This window comes from Orbicella faveolata, unplaced genomic scaffold (assembly GCF_042242905.1).
Source record: "Orbicella faveolata isolate gen_17 unplaced genomic scaffold, um_ofav_v1 contig_13, whole genome shotgun sequence".
Taxonomy (NCBI): domain Eukaryota; kingdom Metazoa; phylum Cnidaria; class Anthozoa; order Scleractinia; family Merulinidae; genus Orbicella; species Orbicella faveolata.
The window spans coordinates 9666424-9687660 of NW_028301540.1; the positions used below are offsets into that span (position 1 = coordinate 9666424).

At 42.5% G+C, this 21237-nt stretch overlaps 1 protein-coding gene across 1 annotated transcript; it reads right to left on the bottom strand.

Moving 5' to 3' along the window:
• Nucleotides 1–4291: 4291 nt before the first annotated feature.
• LOC110058859 (collagen alpha-3(VI) chain-like) lies at nucleotides 4292–20601 on the bottom strand. The gene is made up of 11 exons (XM_089284551.1): nucleotides 20022–20601; nucleotides 18436–19020; nucleotides 13838–14419; nucleotides 12511–13092; nucleotides 11502–12083; nucleotides 10234–10812; nucleotides 9134–9715; nucleotides 8239–8820; nucleotides 7144–7725; nucleotides 6176–6751; nucleotides 4292–4661 (listed from the first exon to the last, which is right to left on the bottom strand). The coding sequence occupies exons 1-11, from the start codon at nucleotides 20575–20577 to the stop codon at nucleotides 4657–4659; spliced, it is 5793 nt and encodes a 1930-aa protein (XP_089140677.1). The 5' UTR covers nucleotides 20578–20601; the 3' UTR covers nucleotides 4292–4656.
• Nucleotides 20602–21237: the final 636 nt, after the last annotated feature.

Sequence of the window (21237 nt, forward strand, 5' to 3'; positions counted from 1 at the left end):
TCAACTGTGAAAATGAACTGTTAAATGGTACATATCTGGGTTGTAAATATTGGCAGAATGTTTGGATCAGCTGCTGACCAAATTCCAGCTTCTTGTAATTGTCACTTTGGCCAAGCTGAAAAAGATCTGTTTTCACCGAATTCTAGTTCAAACGATACCATCAGATAGTGTGTTTAGTGACGGACGTTGCGGTGAAAGCTGCAATGAAAACTTGAGAGCTCTCGAAGTGAGGAACCAAAAAAGAAACAAAACAAAAAGGATGGTTTTGTTCTCACAAACAAAGAGGGGCTGGTTATCATCAAACCACAAATAATTCGGTCGTCTCTGAAGGCGAAGGTCAGTGTAAAAGAAGTGATGAAGATTACGGATCACGCATTGGAACGTTTTGCTTGTTTTTTGGGATTTTATTAAAACCACTCTTCATCCTGTTATTCAATTCAACTTTCAAATATAACCGTGTTCATCTGAGAAGCGTACATTTAAAACTTGAGACGCGTACATTTATGACGATGTGCACGACTCAAGAAAAATAGATTAAAAGACGCAACATGGGCGGTGGTATTTTAATTGCTTGTTTTACATGTTGTAGAAATACTAAACCAAAGACAGCTAATTTAAATAGTCTATGCATAAATAGGAGTCAAATGGCGATTTTTTCAAGGGGTACTCTTAATTTGGAGGGGATATGATATTTTTGACCTACTATTTTCGCCACAAAACACAACATTTGTGCCAGGTTTGAGCGAAATCGGTGTACCACCTTCTGCCTGGTTCTATCATGGACACTATCTTAAGCGTAAAATGTTTAGCCTGGAGGGTTTTTGGCGCAGATTGCCCGCTGTGGAGACGTAGCCAGTAGAGGTTCAACTGTTTGATCAGCACATGCTGAACGGATTGTGAAGATGTAATGTGGAATATTGAAAGAAATTGCCTCTGGGTAACCTGCAGTTTTATCTTTTTGATGGACAGGGGAAGTTGTTATCGTCTCAATGCTGTGCCTGAGTAGTAGCAAGTCTTGAAAGGTCAAGATCACACATAGAAAAGGACTTTGAGCACCATCGCATCTGGAAGAAAATTATCAGTTAATCCTTTACGTGCAGAAGAATGGAGGCCGGCCTAGCTTGCTAACAGGTTCTTTGCTGGGATTCCAAGGAAGAAAGAAGGAAAAAAACAGGAAGAAAGAAATAGGAGATCTTGCTAGAATACTTTAAGCACCAGTTAACACGTCAGAGATACATTTTTGAGTGTTTCGAAGACTACCTATGTTTACTTCTAGATATCGTAACAAACTGTAGTCAACACTGCTGAACTATGAAGAAACAAGACAACGAAAAGGGGATCGGATCGTAGCTACAGTATTCTAGCTGCGATTGCACCACAGAAGGATGCGAGAAAAGCTATCTCCTTAAAGAACCTGCTGGGTGGGTGCAATTAACCAATTTTCATCCCAGCTGTATCAGTGTTTACACCCTTAGGGTGTTCTCTGCTAAGCGTCGCTATTGGCACGATCTCAGGCTAATAGAGGTCATTAACACACACACAAAAATACTTCATTCTGTCAGAGGCTCACTAGTCGTTTTCCTTGCATCGCATGCCAATAACAAAATGGAAATGTTAAAACTTTGTTAAGATATGCCAAATCTCCTAGTTCTTGGAGGATCCATGCGAGCTACTGAATTGGCTGTTGACAAATCAGGATGACGGATATCGGTCCCTCGGGAGCTCTCAAAACCGGTTTCGATAAGTTGGAGAGATCTTGTAAAAGAAATACGGCAAAAAGAGGTTTCTTGGAGTTTGCACCTCGTGTTGTCAAACCTTCGCAAGCTTTGCGTTGAGGAGTCCAGGATTGGAAACGTTAACGGGCATTCTAATTTTCAGGTAATCATGAAAACAAGAAAATACTTGTACCTTTTTACGTTAGCTTTGAACTGTTTGTGATTTTTTATCACTGGAACAGTTACAAAGATGTAGTTCTCTACTACTAAAGGCAATCAATTGCATGATAATTTACTCATGTGTATACATTCAATCCCTCTAGTCAATATATATGGGTTATTGACCGTAAGCATGAGGTCAAGATGGCTGGATATCAACACCGGTCGTCATTTATTGTTGACTGCTTTAGAACGTAACAGTAAAACGTCTTTCTGTTTGGAAATTTTCGGAGAATTTAGAAGAGAAAATACGTGGTGCGTTACAGTCGTTGCTGTTTAAATTCATCAGTCGATTCAAGCTGAGGGAAGTCGACAAAGAAATAGCTTGTCTTTTGCGATAAGTATGTCAATATTTAGTAGGGTTTTCTCAACTTAAAATATTGTAATAATTCGTTATCATTGCTTCTTCGCGGGTAAAGAATTTCCAAAACGCGAAAATGGATGAAAGATAACGTTAATTAGGTTTATTTATTGAAGGTAACTAGCAAGATTCGCCAGAAAGTAAAGCTGGAGCCAGTAGTAATTTAAACAACAAGACATATATCTTGGGCAACAGTTTATTTAATGAAAAGATTCCGAACACATTTTGCCCTGTGAAATGCATATTTACGAAAAACACTAGTAATGAACATGAGAAGCGTGCTTGTGCATTGGCTAGGCATGCTGGCTGATCGAAAAGCTGTGCAAATTTTTAAACAGCCAAAAGACGTCATCTTGTATGGCGAAATGTTACTTTGAAAAAGAGCGTTTGATTGAGAATCTGAAGAGGCGAATCCTTAAAAAGCACCATAAAAAAATGCCCAAGGCCCTGTCCGCATTACACCGGTAGAATTTGAAAACGCCGCTTTAGGTCTACGGTTAAATAAATTTCCTACCTTTTCGAAAACGCTCTTCAAACCGGAGGAATTTGAAAACGCCGGCTTTTCATTTTCGCGCGGACAGAAACCATTTTGAAAACGGAGCTTTTTGAAAACGTTGACCTTACGACAATCATAATTTCCCTGCCCAAGTATTTTTCAAACACAAATCCAAAATGATCGGTGATTGTTGCGTTGTTAAATTCCTCTGGTGTAGTGTGGACGGAAAACATTTGCCTTCAGAGTGAAACCACCAAGATTTCAATGAAATGTGAAGAATTTTTTTTCCACGCCAAGAAACTGATTGATACCGATAAAACTGTGCCAACTACTATTATTTTTTAATCAAAATACCGACAAACAAGTCGCTGAATCCTTTTACCGGCAGGGGTAATTGCAGAATGCAGAATGCCCAGTTTGCTTGCCGTTGGTCTTGCGGTTAGCTTTTATTTGTTGGAGAACGCCAAATACAATATAATGCTGTCCTGTTCATGAAATTAAAGCTAACCGCATGCAAACAGTGCCTTCGGCATTGCTATTTTAAAATACCAGAGTACCAGCTTTTGGCGGTGATCGGATGTTCATTTGTAGTTGCCAGAGTAATTCAGGCATTTTATGTAATGAATGAGTCGGTTATGATCTGAAAAACTTCCATCTGATCAATGATGTGCTACGTTTTCAGTTATCGTAAATGTTTGGAGTGCGGAGCACAAGCGTAATGCTATTTTGCGTTCCTATCAAGCAGAGAAATACAAGTTACACCCTGTAGAGCTGCGTGATATGCTATAATAACAGTAATAAGTACTGCTCAAGAGCTTTCATGTTGATGTTCACACATTTAAGGTCTTACCACATGAGAGTACTGCCCGTATTTTTTTTGATGGATCATTTTCTCTACCGATTTTCTACGTTTAGCGAAAAAATGAAGAAAATCTATCGATTAGAAGTTTGAATTTTTTGCAAAATGCACCATCGAATTCCGTTCTTTTTAGCTCTTTGTTTATCTGCGCGGCGGTTTCGAATGCCTCTTGAAAAGTTAAGTTTTGTTGGCGACATTTGGAACTATTAACGCAACGGATTCACTCATACAAAATATTACAGGATAGTTTGTCTTCGTTGATTCATGTTTGATATTTTAAGCTACAAACCCTTTCAAAAGCACTAGTTTTCACACGCCAATTTGTTTTTCATTTCTGAAACAAGTAATTTATTATCCGTCCGCAGTAGAAGTGTGATGAAAAGCTATCGAGTAGAACATTTTCGCGCGAACGTCCTTAATCCATGGACTTTAAAGTTAGAGCTACCTTGGTGAGCATAAAAGAGAGTACCATAGAGGACCATAGGAAAGTACTGCTCAATAGTTTTCATTTAAATGGTCACACACCAGGGTTTTATCTACAGCCTTAAGAGCTAGATCCCTTTTTTTACAGACTAATAAAAGCTATCACATGAAGGTCCTGCTCAGTAACGTTTCTAACAGCAGAAATGTGAAAGTGGAAATTGAGAACACAAAGAAATATAATTTTATTCCTTTAATTTCTAATCTATATAGTGTAGTTATTGAACAGGTCATGAAATAATGTGTTCTTTACGAAAATAAATTATTTAACGAGTTAAATTCAGTTAGTTAACATAGCATAAAGATTAGAACGCAAGTCTTAAACGTTTTGAAATCTGAAAATTATTGTTGTTGCTTTATAGATTCGCTTTTCTTTTCTCTGCCTATACTGTCTTTATTTCTATCTCTTGACCTATTGCGTTATTTTTTCTTGCTCTGATTAAAACTATCTGCTGCGTTTTACGTTACATTACAATATACTGTATCTCATTATTTTTGCCGTTGCGTAGGTTACGATTCCTCCCAGTTACCCTGAAAGAAAAAAGAAACAAGAAAGCTTTAGTCAGGTAGGACTTTCCAAGTTTCAGTTATAGCATTTGAAAAGTTACTTTATTGGGAAAAGGACTTATGAACCGATCTGCGGGGAGGAGCGGTGGCAATGGGGGAGTGGAGAGAGTTTCCCCAGTTCCCTGTCGTCTGGCTCGGTACGCCGGCCGTCCAATTTTTCAAGGCTTTCCTCCATGAGCGGGCCCGTGCAAGGACTATTCTAACTGTGATAACAATTTTCTTTCCCCTCACTATTTGAATACATGGTCAAGCATGCAGGTTAAGAGAGTAGCAAAACATGGACAAGGAGGTTAATTTCTTGTTTTGGCATCAGATTTTCAGAGGTTAACAGTGACGCTTACGACAAAAGGACAAACGGGAGACACGACCACGTGACCATTTTTTCTCATCAACTCCGTTTGTCGTTTTCAGCGTGAAGACGCGAGATTTGACGTTCATGAAAAACGTAGGGAAAAACGTGAGTAAGAACTATATTTTTTATCGTAGCAATACTTTCAGACGTCCTATACTTTAAGATAATTATGCTTTATTTTATTTGTAAGAAAATTATACAGAGTTCATGAGAAACCGAGTCGAGTTTCGGGTTAGCCAAGACCATTGAATAAAAAAAAAATTTAAGACACATCTGTAGAGTCTGATCAGACTTATCGTGAAGGAAAATAGTCATAAATACCAACTGAAAAGTAATAGTGCAAAAAAGCATAGGATGAAAAAATGTTCAAAGCTGTAAATAGTTCATGCTTTTAATGGTATTTGCAAATGTTCTTCCTGAGATCGAGACATTGCACAGATAAGTCTTCAATCTTTTAACTGAGCGATCTTGGTTAACTCGGCAATGGTCGATTGATGAGACCGGGTTCCGTTGAGTGAGAGTGCTTAATCGAATCATTGCGGCCCGGGGAGGGGGAACTCCCACATAAAATGGACAGGAGTGCTCTTCGGAAATTTTGAAAAGAACCCCTTAAGAAGTACCAAGATCCTGTTCTGTGGGGGTCGCTTGAAATTTTTGTTCACCCTAAGAGGTACCAATTCTAAGACAACACGTACCCTAAAAGGTACCGCGAAAGCTCCCACTGAAGACCTACAATCATGGACAAAAGCAGTTGAGACACTCCCCGAAAAACACCTGTTTCGCTGAACGCGTGAGTTTTTCAATCTCCAGTTTTCACATTTCGACCCCCTCTCCCCTTTTCAATGTTGTAACCACGTGACAGTGTCCACGGAGCGTATTTCAACATTGAAAAGGGGGAGAGGAGGTTTTGGCTATCGACAAAAAAGATATTTTTTTCAATTACGGAAGGACGCCGATAGAAAGCGCTTGTTTTGCTCAAATGTGTCAACACTTTTGTCCATGATTGTAGCTTTTGAGACTGAACACCCCAAGAGGAAACAAAACCGCTATTTTAACCCCTAAAAGGTACAACGAGCACGCCCGTCTTTTTTACATGGGCATTCCCGTCGGGCATTGCGGTACATACCTCGACACATCTTGTCACTCAGCTCTTCTGCAATTCTTGAAAGTCCTTCGAATGTCTTCACCAACAATACTTTTTGATCGCTGTTTGTGAGCGATCGCAGTTCACCGTAACGCGCATCGCTACCAATACCGACCGCGAAGACATCGACTCGCTTCCGTCTAAGTGGTTCGACCGCGTACCTAAGCGGTATAGCGTCGAACGTTCTAGTTTGATGTCCTTCGGTCAACAAGACCACAACTCTTCGAACGCCAGCTCTCATGCCAGCCCTACTGTTGAAAACGCCACCCGAAGCAACCTGCAAAGCCTTGTCAATGCGGGTCTTTTTACCCAGATACGGGACATCATCTAGGGCCTTGTTGAACTCCCGGATGTCGTCGTGGTCGTCCAGTCTGATTTGAACTCTGGCGATGTCACTGAAGATGACGACACTCGCATGGGTGCCACTTCGGGACATGCGCAGTGTCTTCGCGAGTTTGCGCACAAAGTCCAGCAGTTTTTGGAAATTTTGTAAGCCGACACTTTCTGAAGAGTCCAATAAGAAGCTGACATCCATTACACGATCACATCTCGGAAGGGCTGTATGAAAGATAGAAAATTAGATCAGAAAACTATCTTCACGTGCTCTTGAACGGTCGAGGGAACCACTACGTACAAATAATACGTTATCCATCTTTTCTCTAAGATGGGATTCTCACAAAGCAATTATATTTGTTTCCCTGACTTCCCGACAATTTTCAAGAAAGATAGGAGAGGTAGTTGGAGAAAAATATTCGGTTCTGATGAGATTAGTTTGCTTTTACATCTTCAGGCCAGTTTAAAAGCTATCGTAGTATCGGACAAGAACAAGAACAAGAACAACAGCAAGAACAACAACAGTAGTAGCATCAACAACAACAACAACAACAACAACGACAATAACAATGACACATGCAACAAAAACGCCCCAAGAGTTTCTTTAAGCTTCTTACCACCACTTTCACAGGTGTCCTTTGATATTCTGCGCAGTTGAAGTGCCAAATCATTGTATGTTCTGACGTGATACAAGTCTTCACGTTGTTGCGTAAGCAGGTATAGTTCCTCTTGGCCCTCCTTACTTCCAATGGACACAATAAACACTCTGACGCCAACGCGTCTCAGAGGCGCTACCGCGGTGTCCAATGGGGTGAAATCAGGCGCGTCAGTGTTTATTCCGTCCGTGATCACAACCAGGACTTTAGGGATGTCTTTTCGCATGCCTTCTTCATCGGAAAACAGCTTTTCACCCGCAAGCAAGAGAGCACGATCTAGCCTAGTGTATCCCCCTTTGTGAACAACTTTGTCCAAGACACTGCGGAATTGATCACCGGTAAGTCCGTCGGAAAATCGAGCGTTAATTGTCGGGACGATGCTGTATTGAATGAGTCCCACGCGACTTCCGACCTTGTTTTTAAGGAAGGAGTTTGCCATAAGCTCGATGAAATCTTTCGCTTGTTGGAACTCGGTTGGTGTTATGCTTCCTGAGGAGTCAAGCAGGAAGGCGATGTCCATGATGTTGTCACAAGCGTCGATTTCTGGGAGAAAAGTCCATAACAGAATGTCAGTTGTGTTTTTTTTTTACTGTTACAATTGCCCTTGGAGATACCGAGAAATATCAGGAATGAAAGTACATAGGGGTAAGATATGCATGCACATGTACCTCACGGCTGTATTAATGGCTTGTATGCGACCCTGTTTTTCTGGAGTAAGACGTGGAACACCACAACTGTAGTTAACGGCTGGGCATTAATCCTTATATTCGGTTGTCGTTAAAATAATGGTGTCAAACGAATCCAAATCATCTGTGAACACGTTTTAAGCATCGTCTTGACGTAAATTGCCATAGCAGCAGGATGACCTTTTCAGTGCTAAGGGCTTTTTACGAAAAAGCGAGCTCTGTGACGATGAAACGGCCACGCCTTTGTGAGTGAACGTTTTGGTAAAAATCCCAAGAATAAGATTCCGGTTAAAGACTTGTCTTACATGATGTAAGATGTCAAAATAATCCAATTACATTATAAGAGTATTGTAAGGGTTGTCAGTTATACCTGAACTTTCGCACGTGGCTATGGACAGCTGCCTCACTCTTGCTGCAAGTCCATCGAATGATGACACCAAGATGACGTCATCTGTCTTATCAACAATGAGTTGTAATTCATTCTCATCAATTTCGGTTCCAATCCCCACCGCAAAAACGCGCACTCCTGCTGACAATAAAGGCGTCGCAGCTTTCTGAACATCCACGCCCTCGGGAGCTCTTGACTGCCGTCCATCTGTTAGGAGTACCAGCACTTTGGCGACTCCTGCCCGGGTACCGCTGCGTTCTGTTAGCAGCTCAGACGACGCCAGCTGTAATGCTTTGTCGATACGCGTTTCCCCTCGTAGGTACGGTAGGGCGTCAACAGCCGTATTGAAATCCGCGTTGTTCATGTAATCAGTAAATCGGATAGCGGTGGTTGCATTAGTACCGTATTGGATCACAGCTGTAAACGCTTTGCCTGGTCCAATGATGAACGAGTTTGCAACAGTTTTGACAAAGTCCTTCATTTTCCCGTAGCTAAGTTCACCTATACTTGCTGATGAATCCAGAACAAAAACAATGTCCAAAGGAGAGGAGCACTGCTTCAAGGCTGTTCAAAGATAAGATCAACTTTTGAGTTTTTGTAATACAAGCGGATGGGATTTTCTGTCTCATAACTTAAGGTTATAAATAAGAATAAGAACATCGAACATTGAATGACTTATAAAACACAAAACAAACTTTACAAGCTGAAATACCAAGACTCTGCCAGTGTGAAACACAAAAATCAAACAAACAAGCTCAGAACTTTAGAACTTATATTGGGTGGATTAAAGCTAGACCTAAATATAGGCCTAGCCCAAAGGCAAAAACCCGGAGGATTTTATTATGGCAGTGTCCCTTTCTAGAACGGCAGTTCTCACCTGCGCGTGCGCATAGTTTTTTCGACACTACATACGAGGACGAGTAGAGGTCATCAAAACTGTCAACTGTGACAATGTCGTCTTGCCCATCCACAACTCTGCGGAGCTCTGCGGGGCTTATTTGGTTTCCGATCCCCAGAGCTATCCGGGCCACCTTTTTGTCTTTCAGAGGCTTGACTGCACGCTCCATAGAAATTGAGTCCGGTGCCGGGGTTTGTCTTCCGTCTGTGAGAAGCACGAGAGTGTTGGCCACGTAAGATCGCACGCCTCCAGTTATGCTAAACAACTCTGTGTTTGCGAGTGACAGAGCGCGATCTATACGCGTGGTACGTCCGTAGTAAGGTATGTGATCTACAGCTTCCATGACAGAACTTGTTCCGTTGCAGTTTTTGAAAGATTGTTGGACTGTCGCCACGTCGCTGTAAACCAGGGACCCAGCGCGGGCTAGGCCACTCCTGAGGCCTAACGTACTGGCGACTGCTTTGATGAACTCCTTCTGCTTTTCAAAGTTGGTTGCTCCAACACTGCCTGAAGCATCCACTAGGAATGCGACGTCCATGGGTTCACTGCAAACTGGCGGTTCTAAAAAAAGCAACGCACAAGGTCTACCGTAAGAAAATCGGTCGATCGGTCAGTCGGTCATTTGGTAGGCCATGCGGTCTGGTTCGTCAGTCACTCCGTAAGTAACAACTTTTCACACGATCGTAAAAAGAACATAGTAACATATATAAAGAAATAAGAATAAATTTATCCGTTTAACAACAGCATTTCCTCAACAGAAGTTTCATTTGGAAATATGCTATGTGCTCTGAAAATCTTGGAACATTCCATTAAAAAGTAGAAAACTAAAACGAAGTCGAAGAGAGCAAAACGCTGGCAGACTTTTCTCTTCCGGCAGCTTTAATGAAGACTTAAGGCATTACGCAATAGCAAAGGTTTGCAAGATAACTTTACCTTGCTTAGTACAGTTTGGTTAGACAAACATTACATTAGTACACAAGGAAAAGAAAGAGAAAATGAGCTTTCACCGGATGCTATTCTAACTGAAAAAATGTGACCTAGCTGCGAGAACCCAGATCTGATTTGGACTGTATACTTACTAGCCACCTGACACATTTTTTTGGACAAGGAGCCGCTTAAGCTGACAAGATTGTCAAAAGACGGTGCTAGGAACACGTCCTCTTTATCAAGCGCCACAGCTTTTAGTTCTTCAACATCTACATTGCTTCCCATTCCCACTACAAATATCTTAACATCTCTCTCGTGCAGTGGTCGTGCAGCTTCGTCAAGGGTCAGAACATCCTGGGCCATGGTTTGCTTTCCGTCGGTCAACAAGATAAAAATCTTGGGCACTCCTCGCCGTGTGACACCATTGGAGTCAAAAATCGACCGAGCAAGCTTCAAAGCTCTGTCGATGCGCGTCACCCCGCGCTCATGAGGCAAACCGTCCACAAGATTATCAAACGATGCCAGAGTTTTCTCTTCATCCAGTCTGACAGCCGCTGTGGCGAAGTTGCTGTAAAGAATCAACGCGATGCGGCTTCTTCCAGGTGCAATGTTCAAAGTGGCTGCCACTCTTTTCACGAGTTCTTTTTCTTTTCTGTAGTTTGAAGGAGTGAGGCTTCTAGAGGAGTGGACGGCGAACACCACATCTGCTACGCCATCACACTGCTTGTAGGCTTTGCGTTGAAAAATAGACAGCAGATCGTTAAGTTAGATTGAAATGAAAAGACCTCTTTCAACTATCCAGTGTGTGTATAATTAAATGAGATCAGCCCGGTAAGTGATTAGAAAGGACATCTACTATCAAGTAAAGTAATGGAATGTTATTGGTGCAGAATCTTTGGGCTTGGGCCGAACTGATTACTATTCGGATCGAATCCCATGTTTTGCTGACACCTCTACAAGGATTTGCCTCGAAATAGTAACCAATTGTGCTCGCAGTTTGTACACCAAAATCTAAAGTACCAGATTGGACGCGAGGAATGTCCGTCTTGTTTGTACTTTCCACCCCACAAAATTGTCTGAAAGATCATTCCGACCGAAACAGGTACAGTTTTCGTTCCTTTTCGGCAATTCATTCACAACATCTACTCTCTTCAGACGAGAGCTGATCAGTACGAAATACTCAACGCCCTTGAAACGTTACAAAATTTCGTGGGGCCTGTCTACGTTAAATTTCGGTGCATTTCTATTGACTATTACCCAAGGGCGAGAATTTTTGCACAGCTGACAAGGTCAAAAAAAAAATCACAAATTACATGTATATGCTCACGTTTCCTTCAAATCTTAGTCCTTTTTACTACAAATCGGGAAAATTAACGAGGCTTCATTTGTGTCATCCTAACGTATAAAGAATGGTGCTTACCAGCATCGACGCAGACGCGCTTGAAAAGATAACTAACTTTCGTCACCAAACTGTCACACGAGTGTGACACGATGACATCTTTGGCGTCCTCCGTTATGGAGCGCAACGCCTTCCAGTCCACCGAGGAAGTCACCCCAATGGCTATCACCCGGACTCCTGCGCGTTGAAGGGGTCTTGCGGCATCCTTCAGTACTTCAGTGTCCTCTGCAACGGCTTGTTTTTTATTTGTAAGCACGATACATAGCTTCTGGACTCCGGGTCTTGCCCCTCCCACGTCAGTAAACAATTCGGTGGAAGCGATGTGCAGAGCCTTGTGGATTTGTCCTAGTCCTTTCTCGAGGGGAAGATTGTCGATAACACGGTTGAAGTCAAACTCGGAATAATATTGTCCAAACTTGAACCGTATCGTTGCCTCGCTGTTGAATAAAATAACACCGACTTGCTGTTGACCACCGTTTGTCAGTAGGTATGTAGCTGCTTCCTTGACGAAATCTTTGATTCTCTGATAGTCTCTTGGTGAAATGTTATCCGATGACTCCACCGCGAAGGCAACGTCTAGAGGAACATCGCATGTCTGTGGTGCTGCAAAATCGGGTCAAAGAGGATCAGTTTCTGTACAATATTACAACAATGGTAATTGAGAGGTAATACAATTGAAGGTAATGCCTTGTCTTCCATAGGAGGCAGCGCTAATTTATATATTTTTTTCTACTAAATTCTTAATGCGAGGATTACGAGGATTACAGCTACTCACTCCCACCCCCCCTTCCCACCACGAACGCACGGGATACCACTCAATCACATGTAACCCTCCAGCATTTTATGAGATTGTCAAACGTAGCAGAGGTCATAAGAGGAAATTGAGAGAAATGTGCTTGATATCTAAAGGCATTTTCCCAAGAAGTACAGGAAAATGTGCAGAAAAAAAAAAAAACAGAAAAGAGAACTTGTATATTAATATACACGCATGAAGGACTAAGTAACCAGGAAAACAGTGCTGTGCACATACCTGCAGCTTCACATATGCTTGTAGAGAGTGGTCGCACAAAACTAGATAAACTTTGGAGGGAAGGTGCAAGGAAGACATCGCCATCTCGAGCAGTCATTTTTCGAAGTTCTTTCTCGTCTGCCAGTTCACCGATTCCAAGTACTAACGTCGTGACGCCTAACTTCTCCAAGCTCGTAGCCGCTTCCTCTAAAGGTGTTACGTCCAAATCGGGAGTTTGCCTCCCGTCAGTCATTATTACCATGACTCCGGGGATGTCCTCTCTTCGTCCTCCTCTCCTTGTCATAAGCTCCTTAGAAGCCTTGACAATGGCCTTGTCAATCCGGGTGGTCTTTCCGTGATACGGCAAGGCTTCGAGAGCGATATTAAACTCCTCGTAGTGATTGTAATCGGAAAATGTGATCGCTACTGAGGCTCTATCGCTGTACGTTATAACACCAGCCCTGCTCTGCGAGTAAGATATATCAAGAGTTTGAGTGAGCGCTTTGATAAAATCCTTCTGCTCGCGAAAGCCTTCTTTGCCGAGACTTCCCGAGGAGTCTACTAGGAAAGCGACATCAACTGGGTTTCTGCATCTGGAAAATACTAAAAAAACGTAAAAGATCGCGACAGTTTGATTATCAAATTATGATCATTCCATCTGGTTCTGATGATTCATCGAATTTGGGCTGTTTTAGAAACTTAAAAAGCACTTATTCTGTAGTCTAAAACAAAGTTTAGCCTACTTATTTCTGTGTAACTTCGGCTAAAATTTCCCCTCAAGTCATTTGGTTTGGAGAACATGAATTATTTTGAGTAAAAAGTAAACTGAAAGCCGGGAATTTGGTTTTAAACCTCTTCAGGATGGCGCACTATACGAGCTGTAGTCTGTCCATAGACCCTCTATTTTGCCTTGAGTTCGACGAGATCGCAAGCTTAGCAAAATATTAACCCGACGCGTGGGATATCGACGAGTCAAAACGCAAGAGGGTGGGGCTGGGGAAAGACAACTCGCGCTCCGCCCAAGCATCGCCCACGTGCTCGAAGAAAAACAACTAGTAGCAAAAAATAAACGTGATTGGACAGACTATACAAGCTCTCATTTAGTGTCCATTCCGACCAAAAGACACCTAGTCTTCAACGAGACCCTAACATTTCACTGTTCTAATGAGCGATAAAGTGCCCCGGGTGACCTCATTTGTAAGCTTTGCAAGAAGGCGTCCAAGGGAGAGCCATCCTTGATTTGGACTGGTATTGGTAGTTATTGTTCTCATGGTTACGTGGTTCCTTCCCAAGCACTGTCATTTACAGTCCCTGCCTATTGGTTCCAAAGAACAGTTTACAAACAAACCTGCCCTGTCGCACGCCATCTTTGCCACTTGTCGAGTTTTCATCATCAAAATTTCGAACGACTTCTCAAGGAAAACATTCTCGTCGCTGGTAATCAATGGATGAAGTAATTTCACATCCACCTTCTCACCAACGCCCATAAGAAACACTGCCACTCCTAGTTGTTGAAGTTTTCGAGCGACGGCGTCAACCAGACCGTTATCTACCGTTTGATTCTGTGTGTCGCTTGTTATCAGGACTAAGATCTTCGCCACCCCAGGTCTCGCGCCACCTTGAACAACCAGTAGCTGTGTAAGAGCTACTTTAAGGGCTTTGTTGATGCTAGCGTTGCCTGCTGTGTACGGAAGTCTGTCAACGGCCTCTTGGAAGTCCTCAGCGTGCAGGTAGTCACCAAATTTGATGTTCAAAGTTGCCTCCTTACCGGAAACGACGACTCCAGCTCGGCTTCCGGTGGGCTGTATGTCAAAGCTTTCCGCGATCGCGTTGACAAAGTCTTTTTGTATCTGATAGTTCTGGATGCCTATACTATCCGAGGAGTCCATTATAAAAGCAATGTCGGCCACTTTAGTGCATCGTTCAGGTGCTGGAAGGTGGAGGTTGGAAAAGAGCTTTTCAGACAATACAAGTAAATTTATATAAAATTGGGGCAAAGTTGAGGGATAAATAAACATGAATAAAAAGCCCGAAAACTGGCAGACGGCCTGCTCCCAGTACAAGAGCACCTCAGGTTAGGGAAATGCACTTTGGCGTCCTTCTATCAATTTGTTGAATAGAAAAAAATTACATTCAATCTTCACTGTAAACCACCATTTTCCCTCATCTACGTCAAGTCAGACTGATATCTCACTCCTTTCTTGTCATTCCTTCAAATCGCATAATCCCTTGAACCTTTCATTTCTTACCTATGGTGGCAGTTTTAGTCGACTGCATAAAACATCAGGGACAATGAGAGAACCAGCGCAGAAACGTATGAAAGACGTAGCATTCAGGTGCATTGTCCCTTATGCTCAACCAAGTCTTAAGACACAGTCCACACTACGCCGGAGAAATTTGAAAACGCAGTTTCTTTCTACGGTTTGGTCAACCTTCCACGCTAATCCGGAGGAATTTGAAAACGCAGTTTCTTTCTACGGTTAGGCCAACCTTCCACGCTAATCCGGAGGAATTTGAAAACGCAGTTTCTTTCTACGGTTAGGCCAACCTTCCACGCTAATCCGGAGGAATTTGAAAACGCAGTTTCTTCCTACTGTTAGGCCAACCTTCCACGCTAATCCGGAGGAATTTGAAAACGCAGTTTCACTCTACGGTTAGGCCAACCTTCCACGCTAATCCGGAGGAATTTGAAAACGCAGTTTCACTCTACGGTTAGGCCAACCTTCCACGCTAATCCGGAGGAATTTGAAAACGCAGTTTCACTCTACGGTTAGGCCAACCTTCCACGCTAATCCGGAGGAATTTGAAAACGCAGTTTCACTCTACGGTTAGGCCAACCTTCCACGCTAATCCGGAGGAAATTGAAAACGCCGGCTTTGTGTTTTAGTGTGGACAGAAAACATTTTGAAAACGGAGCCTTTCGATTAACGATGATGACGCGATAATCACGTGATTTTCCTACCCGAGGTTTCCTCAAACACAAATTTCTCTGGCTTTGCGCGGAAGGAAACGTTTGATGCGTTTCAGAGTGAATACACTATTTTCAAATTTCAGAATTATCATGGACTGAGTTTACATGTTTCAATAGCAAAAAAATGGAGGATTAAGACGAGAACTCAAAATAACTCATGTAAGGACAGAACCAAAGAGGTTACTAGTAATGAAGTGTTGAAAGGTTAGGTTCGCTCATTGTTCAACTCGCGGTCCCCAGCAAGATAATTTTATACCGAAGATTTTCTTTTACTTTCTGCACGAAACTAAGTCCGTAAATTGTCCCGTGAGGTGCTTGCGGCTTCTCTTCTTCATTCAGTCGCTTTTGTCGCACATTTATTTTTGTTTCGAATAGAGCAGACGCTATATGGTTGAGGTTTGGGGCATTTTGTAGTTTACAGAATTGTAAAGGTAAAGGTATAGTCTGTATACGAACTAAGTGGCTTATCGGGCCGGAGATTATCCCGGTTTTAGTAGCATGAGGCGACTAGGAGAATTTCTACTCCCCCTTGGATGGGATGTTGCCCCACAGCATTAAATTCGTCGGTACGCATTTATACACTTTGGGTGGAGAGAGGCACTGTGAGAGTTAAGTGTCTTGCCCAGGAGCAGAACACAATGTCCCCGTCCAGGGCTCCAACCCGGACCGCTCGCTCCGGGGTCGAGGGCACTAACCTTGGGGCCATCGCGCCCCCCACTTCCAGAATTGCATTGTCTACTATTTGTTGGTAGAACGCTCAATAAATCCTGCTACTTTCCGCCATTTTTTCACGCGTAACTTTCAACTATCTTTCCGCCGAAAAATCTAAACATCGCCGCGCTCAACTGGAATGGACCATATTCGGTATTCTCGGTACTGGAGTGGAACTAGCTTGCAATCGAGGCTCACGCGGGCGAATATCATTACAAAAAGATAAATTTCATCTATATCTGAGAAGACTCCCCGTGTTAGCCTCAGTTGCGAGCTAGTTCCAGTCCAATACATAGGTAAAAGAGGTTGACAATTGATTAAAGGGTGAAATCATCTGAACGACTATTGTTGGTTTTCAGTGTCACGCCATTCAAAATAAATTAAAATCAACATCAAAACCGTTCAATAGATAAAGTCCAGAATCTGGGAAATGAAAGAAGGCAAATATGCAAACACTCTCGCCAAGATTCTGTTCACGGCAATTTTTCTTATGCATGATTTGCGGACAAATTTTTTACTAAGTTTATAAAGATTTGTATGGAGACGCCATGCTGGTGCCCATCCGTATGGGCACCAACATGGCGGCCGGAAACCAACAGAAATATCTGTCACTGAGCATTGCTACAAAAGCGTGAATTTATTCCTCGAGGAACTCTAAAACATTAAAATAATACTAGGCCGTCATGTAAAGGCCGCGTCACGCAAAAGCTAAGAAATTCAAGCGTAGTGTATCACAAAACCAAAGAACCCATTCGGAGCGAAAATTTGTATGAAAATTAGTTTTCAGTTACTCTTATACATCATTGATCATCATTAAAGTAAAATCTCAGGAAGATTAATAGTTTTGTAGTTTGAATTTTAGTGACGTCATGTGAAAACCAGCTATTGTACGCTTTTAGTCAAGTGTCTTTTGATTACGTGAGTGTTCGTAACGAGAGCCTCGAGGAAAGATCTGCTAAAAAATTGTACCGCGTGACACACTGCGTGACACCATGACTTCCATATACCGTTCACTAAACGAAGTGCAGGCGTTTTCGTCCCGGGCACACAGTTTATCGTTCCGGTAAGGATTTTGTCCCTCTCTTGTAAAGCAGAACGATGTGTAATGAAAGGAGATATCCAAAGGAAGTAAGGATTAAGTTCTTCAATAACCACGGTTGAGGTTTGGATCAAGAACTGCCGTAGTTGATATTGCCAAAATCTGCTTCACATAGTGATGTACTCAGGAATACCTTCCCAGCCACAAGCACCAAGTCTGAGGTATGACTTAAATGATAGCTTTAACGTGCAACAAACGAGGATAGGGAACAATCTGTGGTATGGCACACGTTGAATTACTTTTTAAAACGTAAATACGAATCACTCAGTAGTCCAAACGTGGCACAAGTTGTCAAAATGTTCCTTTTAGTTCCTGGTAGCACGCTTCATTTCCACGGGCGAAGTAAATATTCAGACAAGAAAAACCTCGCAAAAGTCTTTCTAAAGCATCCCTTATGTATTTTTCAAGATATACGTTTGTAAATGTAAATTTTGATCGAAACGGCTGAAAGTAAACAAAAATTATTTACTTCAAATTGATCAGACTCGATTGACAGCAGTTGTTTCGGGAAATGAATCCGCGCTTACGCGATCGGACCCGTAAGAGCGGCAGAAATCGAGCCTACAGGTTGATTTGCAGCTCGAAAAGATGGTCGCGTACAAATAAAATGTAGACAACCTCATGACTTTCTCTACTGGCACATTAAAAGGTCTTAAAAGTGTTCTGTTTCGCATAAATTCCATCCGCGCTAGTTTTTCAATCGCTTAGCGCACGGAGTAGTATTTCAATTTGGCTCATATTTCACACACACATTTAAGCTCGCTGTACATTTTAAACAATACAGCTGAAAACAGGTCACAAAAAGGCCCTTTCGACGAAATAATTTCAGTCCTGCTTAAGATTCTAACTATTTAAATTTCTGTTAGTTCCACCGCTTCTCTTTCACCCGCAAAGGTCTTATTTCTTTAGTAAAACAAGAAAAAAAAAAAAAAAAAAAAAACACAGGGGGAAAATAAGGAGGCGAGGTGCACGGGGGACGATCGCAAAGGAGAAAAGGCGAGAGACGTCTCTGTGCTACAGTGCACCGCGAGTCTTATATATTTCTCTCCCCAGTCCTTAGCTTAGCGACTATACCAGAAGCCCCTGTAGAGGGGAGAGCAACTGCCCAATAAACAAAGCTCTTTCAAAAAAGCAGCATAACGAATGCGAGTACACGCAAAAGTACCTGCAACTTGGGACGCCGCTGCACTGACTTTCTCAGCTGCCGCCGCCAAGCCCTCAAAAGAGTCAGCGGTAATTATATCCTCTTCATCCTCGACAAGCGTTCCAAGCCCCTCGTCATCAACATCATCACAAACAGCCGTCACCAGGATCTTGACACCATTTCTTCGCAATAGAGCAACCGTTTCATTCAGTCTACTAGAACCTGTCATGCGATCTTGGCAACACTGCGTCGTTACGATGACAATGGTCCTTGGTACAGCAGCCCGAGCAGTCCCACTAGGGGAGAACAGCTGTGCAGCTGCTGTTTCCAGAGCTTGGTCAATCTGTGTTCGTCCTCCAAGGAAAGGAAGAGCGTCGACGCGTCGTAAGAGGCTTTTCTTGGTTTGTTGGTCGGAGAAATTGACAGTAAGGTCCGTTTCATTACTGTATGACATGATGCTGACGCGACTTAAACTCGATGATATTGTAAAACTCCTGACAAGGGACTTGACAAAGTTTTTCTCCCTTTCGAAATCGATGGAGCTAATGCCTTCGGATGTGTCAACGAGGATGGCGACGTCCATCGGGTGAATGACTCGCTTGGGCTCTAGAAAAGTAGAAATCAAAGCATAAAAGAAAGCAAGAAAAAGAGAAAGATTTGCAAGCAGTTCAGATTTACAGCGGATTAAAAGATGTTCTGTTCTGAAATGTTCTAAAGTATCTATATCGAAAATTTCCAGTTAATAGTAGGAGCACTAGCTAAAATATGGCCCCCTAGTAAAGTAATTGTGCAGTGATGTAACTTGGTGGCGTTTCACCCGTTAAGCTATATTTTGCGAACTTGAGGGAGCTAAATATTTCTTTTGCACATTTGGCGGCCATCTTGGACTCGCAAAACGTAGACGATTGATACGAGAGAAACGGGGCTTGGAGCGAGTCATTTGTCATTCAGTCCCACTCCTACCACCCAGGGACGCTTTTTTCCTCCTGTTTGCGCAAGCCCGAGAAAAATACACCCACTCGCTCTATTTACGTCTGCATTAATGGCTAACAAATGATCAGAGGCAAACTTACCACCGTGTTAATACCAAAACACGCGAAAAGTATTTATTACATAAACTCTATAACGTAACAAAACGATTCGCATAACTATTAACGAGAGAACAGTATCACTGCAAATTGCACCTCATGGAGCCTTCTGGTATCATCTAAAAGCGTAACTGGTTAAGTCACTATCTAGTATAAACACAAACTTATATTTGTTCCGGCCAAGGAGTCACGTTTGAAACAGTGTCTCATGAGGCGTCAGGTGATACTTAATTGACCTTGTACAATGGCCAGGCTGCTTGGGTATTGTATGAAGAGGGTTAGCCAGCTATTTGAAAATGTATATAACTGCATTCCACTATATAAATACGCTAAAGACGCAAACAACTCCCAATCCCCCACATTGCTTTTATAAAGAACTAATGCTCAAAACATCATCTTCATAGAAACGATACTTGGGTTAATTTACCTTTATCGACCTCAAGTTGATAAATAATGGTTTCACTTGTCCGCTGACGCACCTCAACACGTACTTTAGAAAAAATAACTTTGTATATTTACCTGCAGCCTTACATGCTAACAAGGTAAGGTTTCCTGCCAAGTCACCGAGTCTTTTAAATGATTCAGCCCCTAAAACGTATTCCTCGCTGCCAACCAACACACGCAGTTCTTGGAGGTCGGCTTGTGGCCCGATACCGACTGCAATCACTTCAACACCTTCTGTTTTATATGGCACAACTGCCTTCCTAAGAGTGTCGTACTCCGTAATATCTGTGACCAGATCCGTAAAAAGAACAGCCACCTTTGGGATTCCGGGTCTAGCTCCACGGTTCAAACTCGACAGAACCTCCAGAGCAAGATCAAGAGCCTTGTCAATTCGGGATGCTCCTCCCTTAAACTGGAGAGTATCGATGGTGGCTTGAAGATCATCGGGGTTCGAATGCTCCCGAAATGCAACATCGACGCTGGCCTGGGCACTGTAGGAAATGACTCCTACACGACTACCAGTAACAGACATTGCAAGGTTGCGAGAGAGAAGCTTCACAAAGTCTTTCTGTGTATGATAGCCAACTTGGCCAGCGTTACTCGAAGAATCCAAAACGAAAGCAATGTCCATAGGAATTAAACAAGAAGGCGCCCTCCGTCCTACCCGAGTAAAAACATTTAATTTTTTTTAAATTAAATATAAACTATAACAAATGCGATGAAATAGACATTTCTAATGAAGTCATCCCTTCCCAAACTTATCATTCAACTTAAAACACGCCTTACCGATCGATTTATCCTGCAACATGTACTCAACATGCGAGATTTGTTAAGTTTCTGTTGCTAACTCGTTAAAACAGATGACATAAAATTTAATTTTTTTTTCATCAAAAAGGTGCCTCTAAAGCCAGCGTTACCCCCTGGAATACGTTTAACTTCACGGGCTACCAAACAACCAGGAAATCTATTTAAAATCTAGCATACAAGTAGAAATGCGTTTCTATCTACTACTTCCATAAAGAGGTTGAGACCCTATTTTCAGGAGTGTCTTACTGGAAGCCAGACAAGCTAGCTAACGCGCCCAAAGGCCAGACAGATTTACTGACAGCTGGAAAAACAAAGAACACGAGCTGCGGCCTTAAATCATGGCATGAGCGCTTCTCTCGCACTCAGTCAAGTCGCAGAAGGCGACGACAGGCGCCTTTTGAATGGCTGGACACTAGTTTGGGGCGGACATTAACTGGGCGGGCTAGCATGCAAGCAGGAAATCTCAGTATTCCTATCTAGCTAG

Coding starts and splice junctions, on each gene's coding strand:
- LOC110058859 (XM_089284551.1), bottom strand. CDS start 20,577: ATGGACATTGCTTTCGTTTTGGATTCTTCGAGTAACGCTGGCCAAGTT. Junction 12,084..12,510: donor AAGCATATGTGAAGCTGCAG/GTATGTGCACAG, acceptor CCGATTTTGCAG/CACCACAGACATGCGATGTT. Junction 8,821..9,133: donor AAAACTATGCGCACGCGCAG/GTGAGAACTGCC, acceptor ATCTTTGAACAG/CCTTGAAGCAGTGCTCCTCT.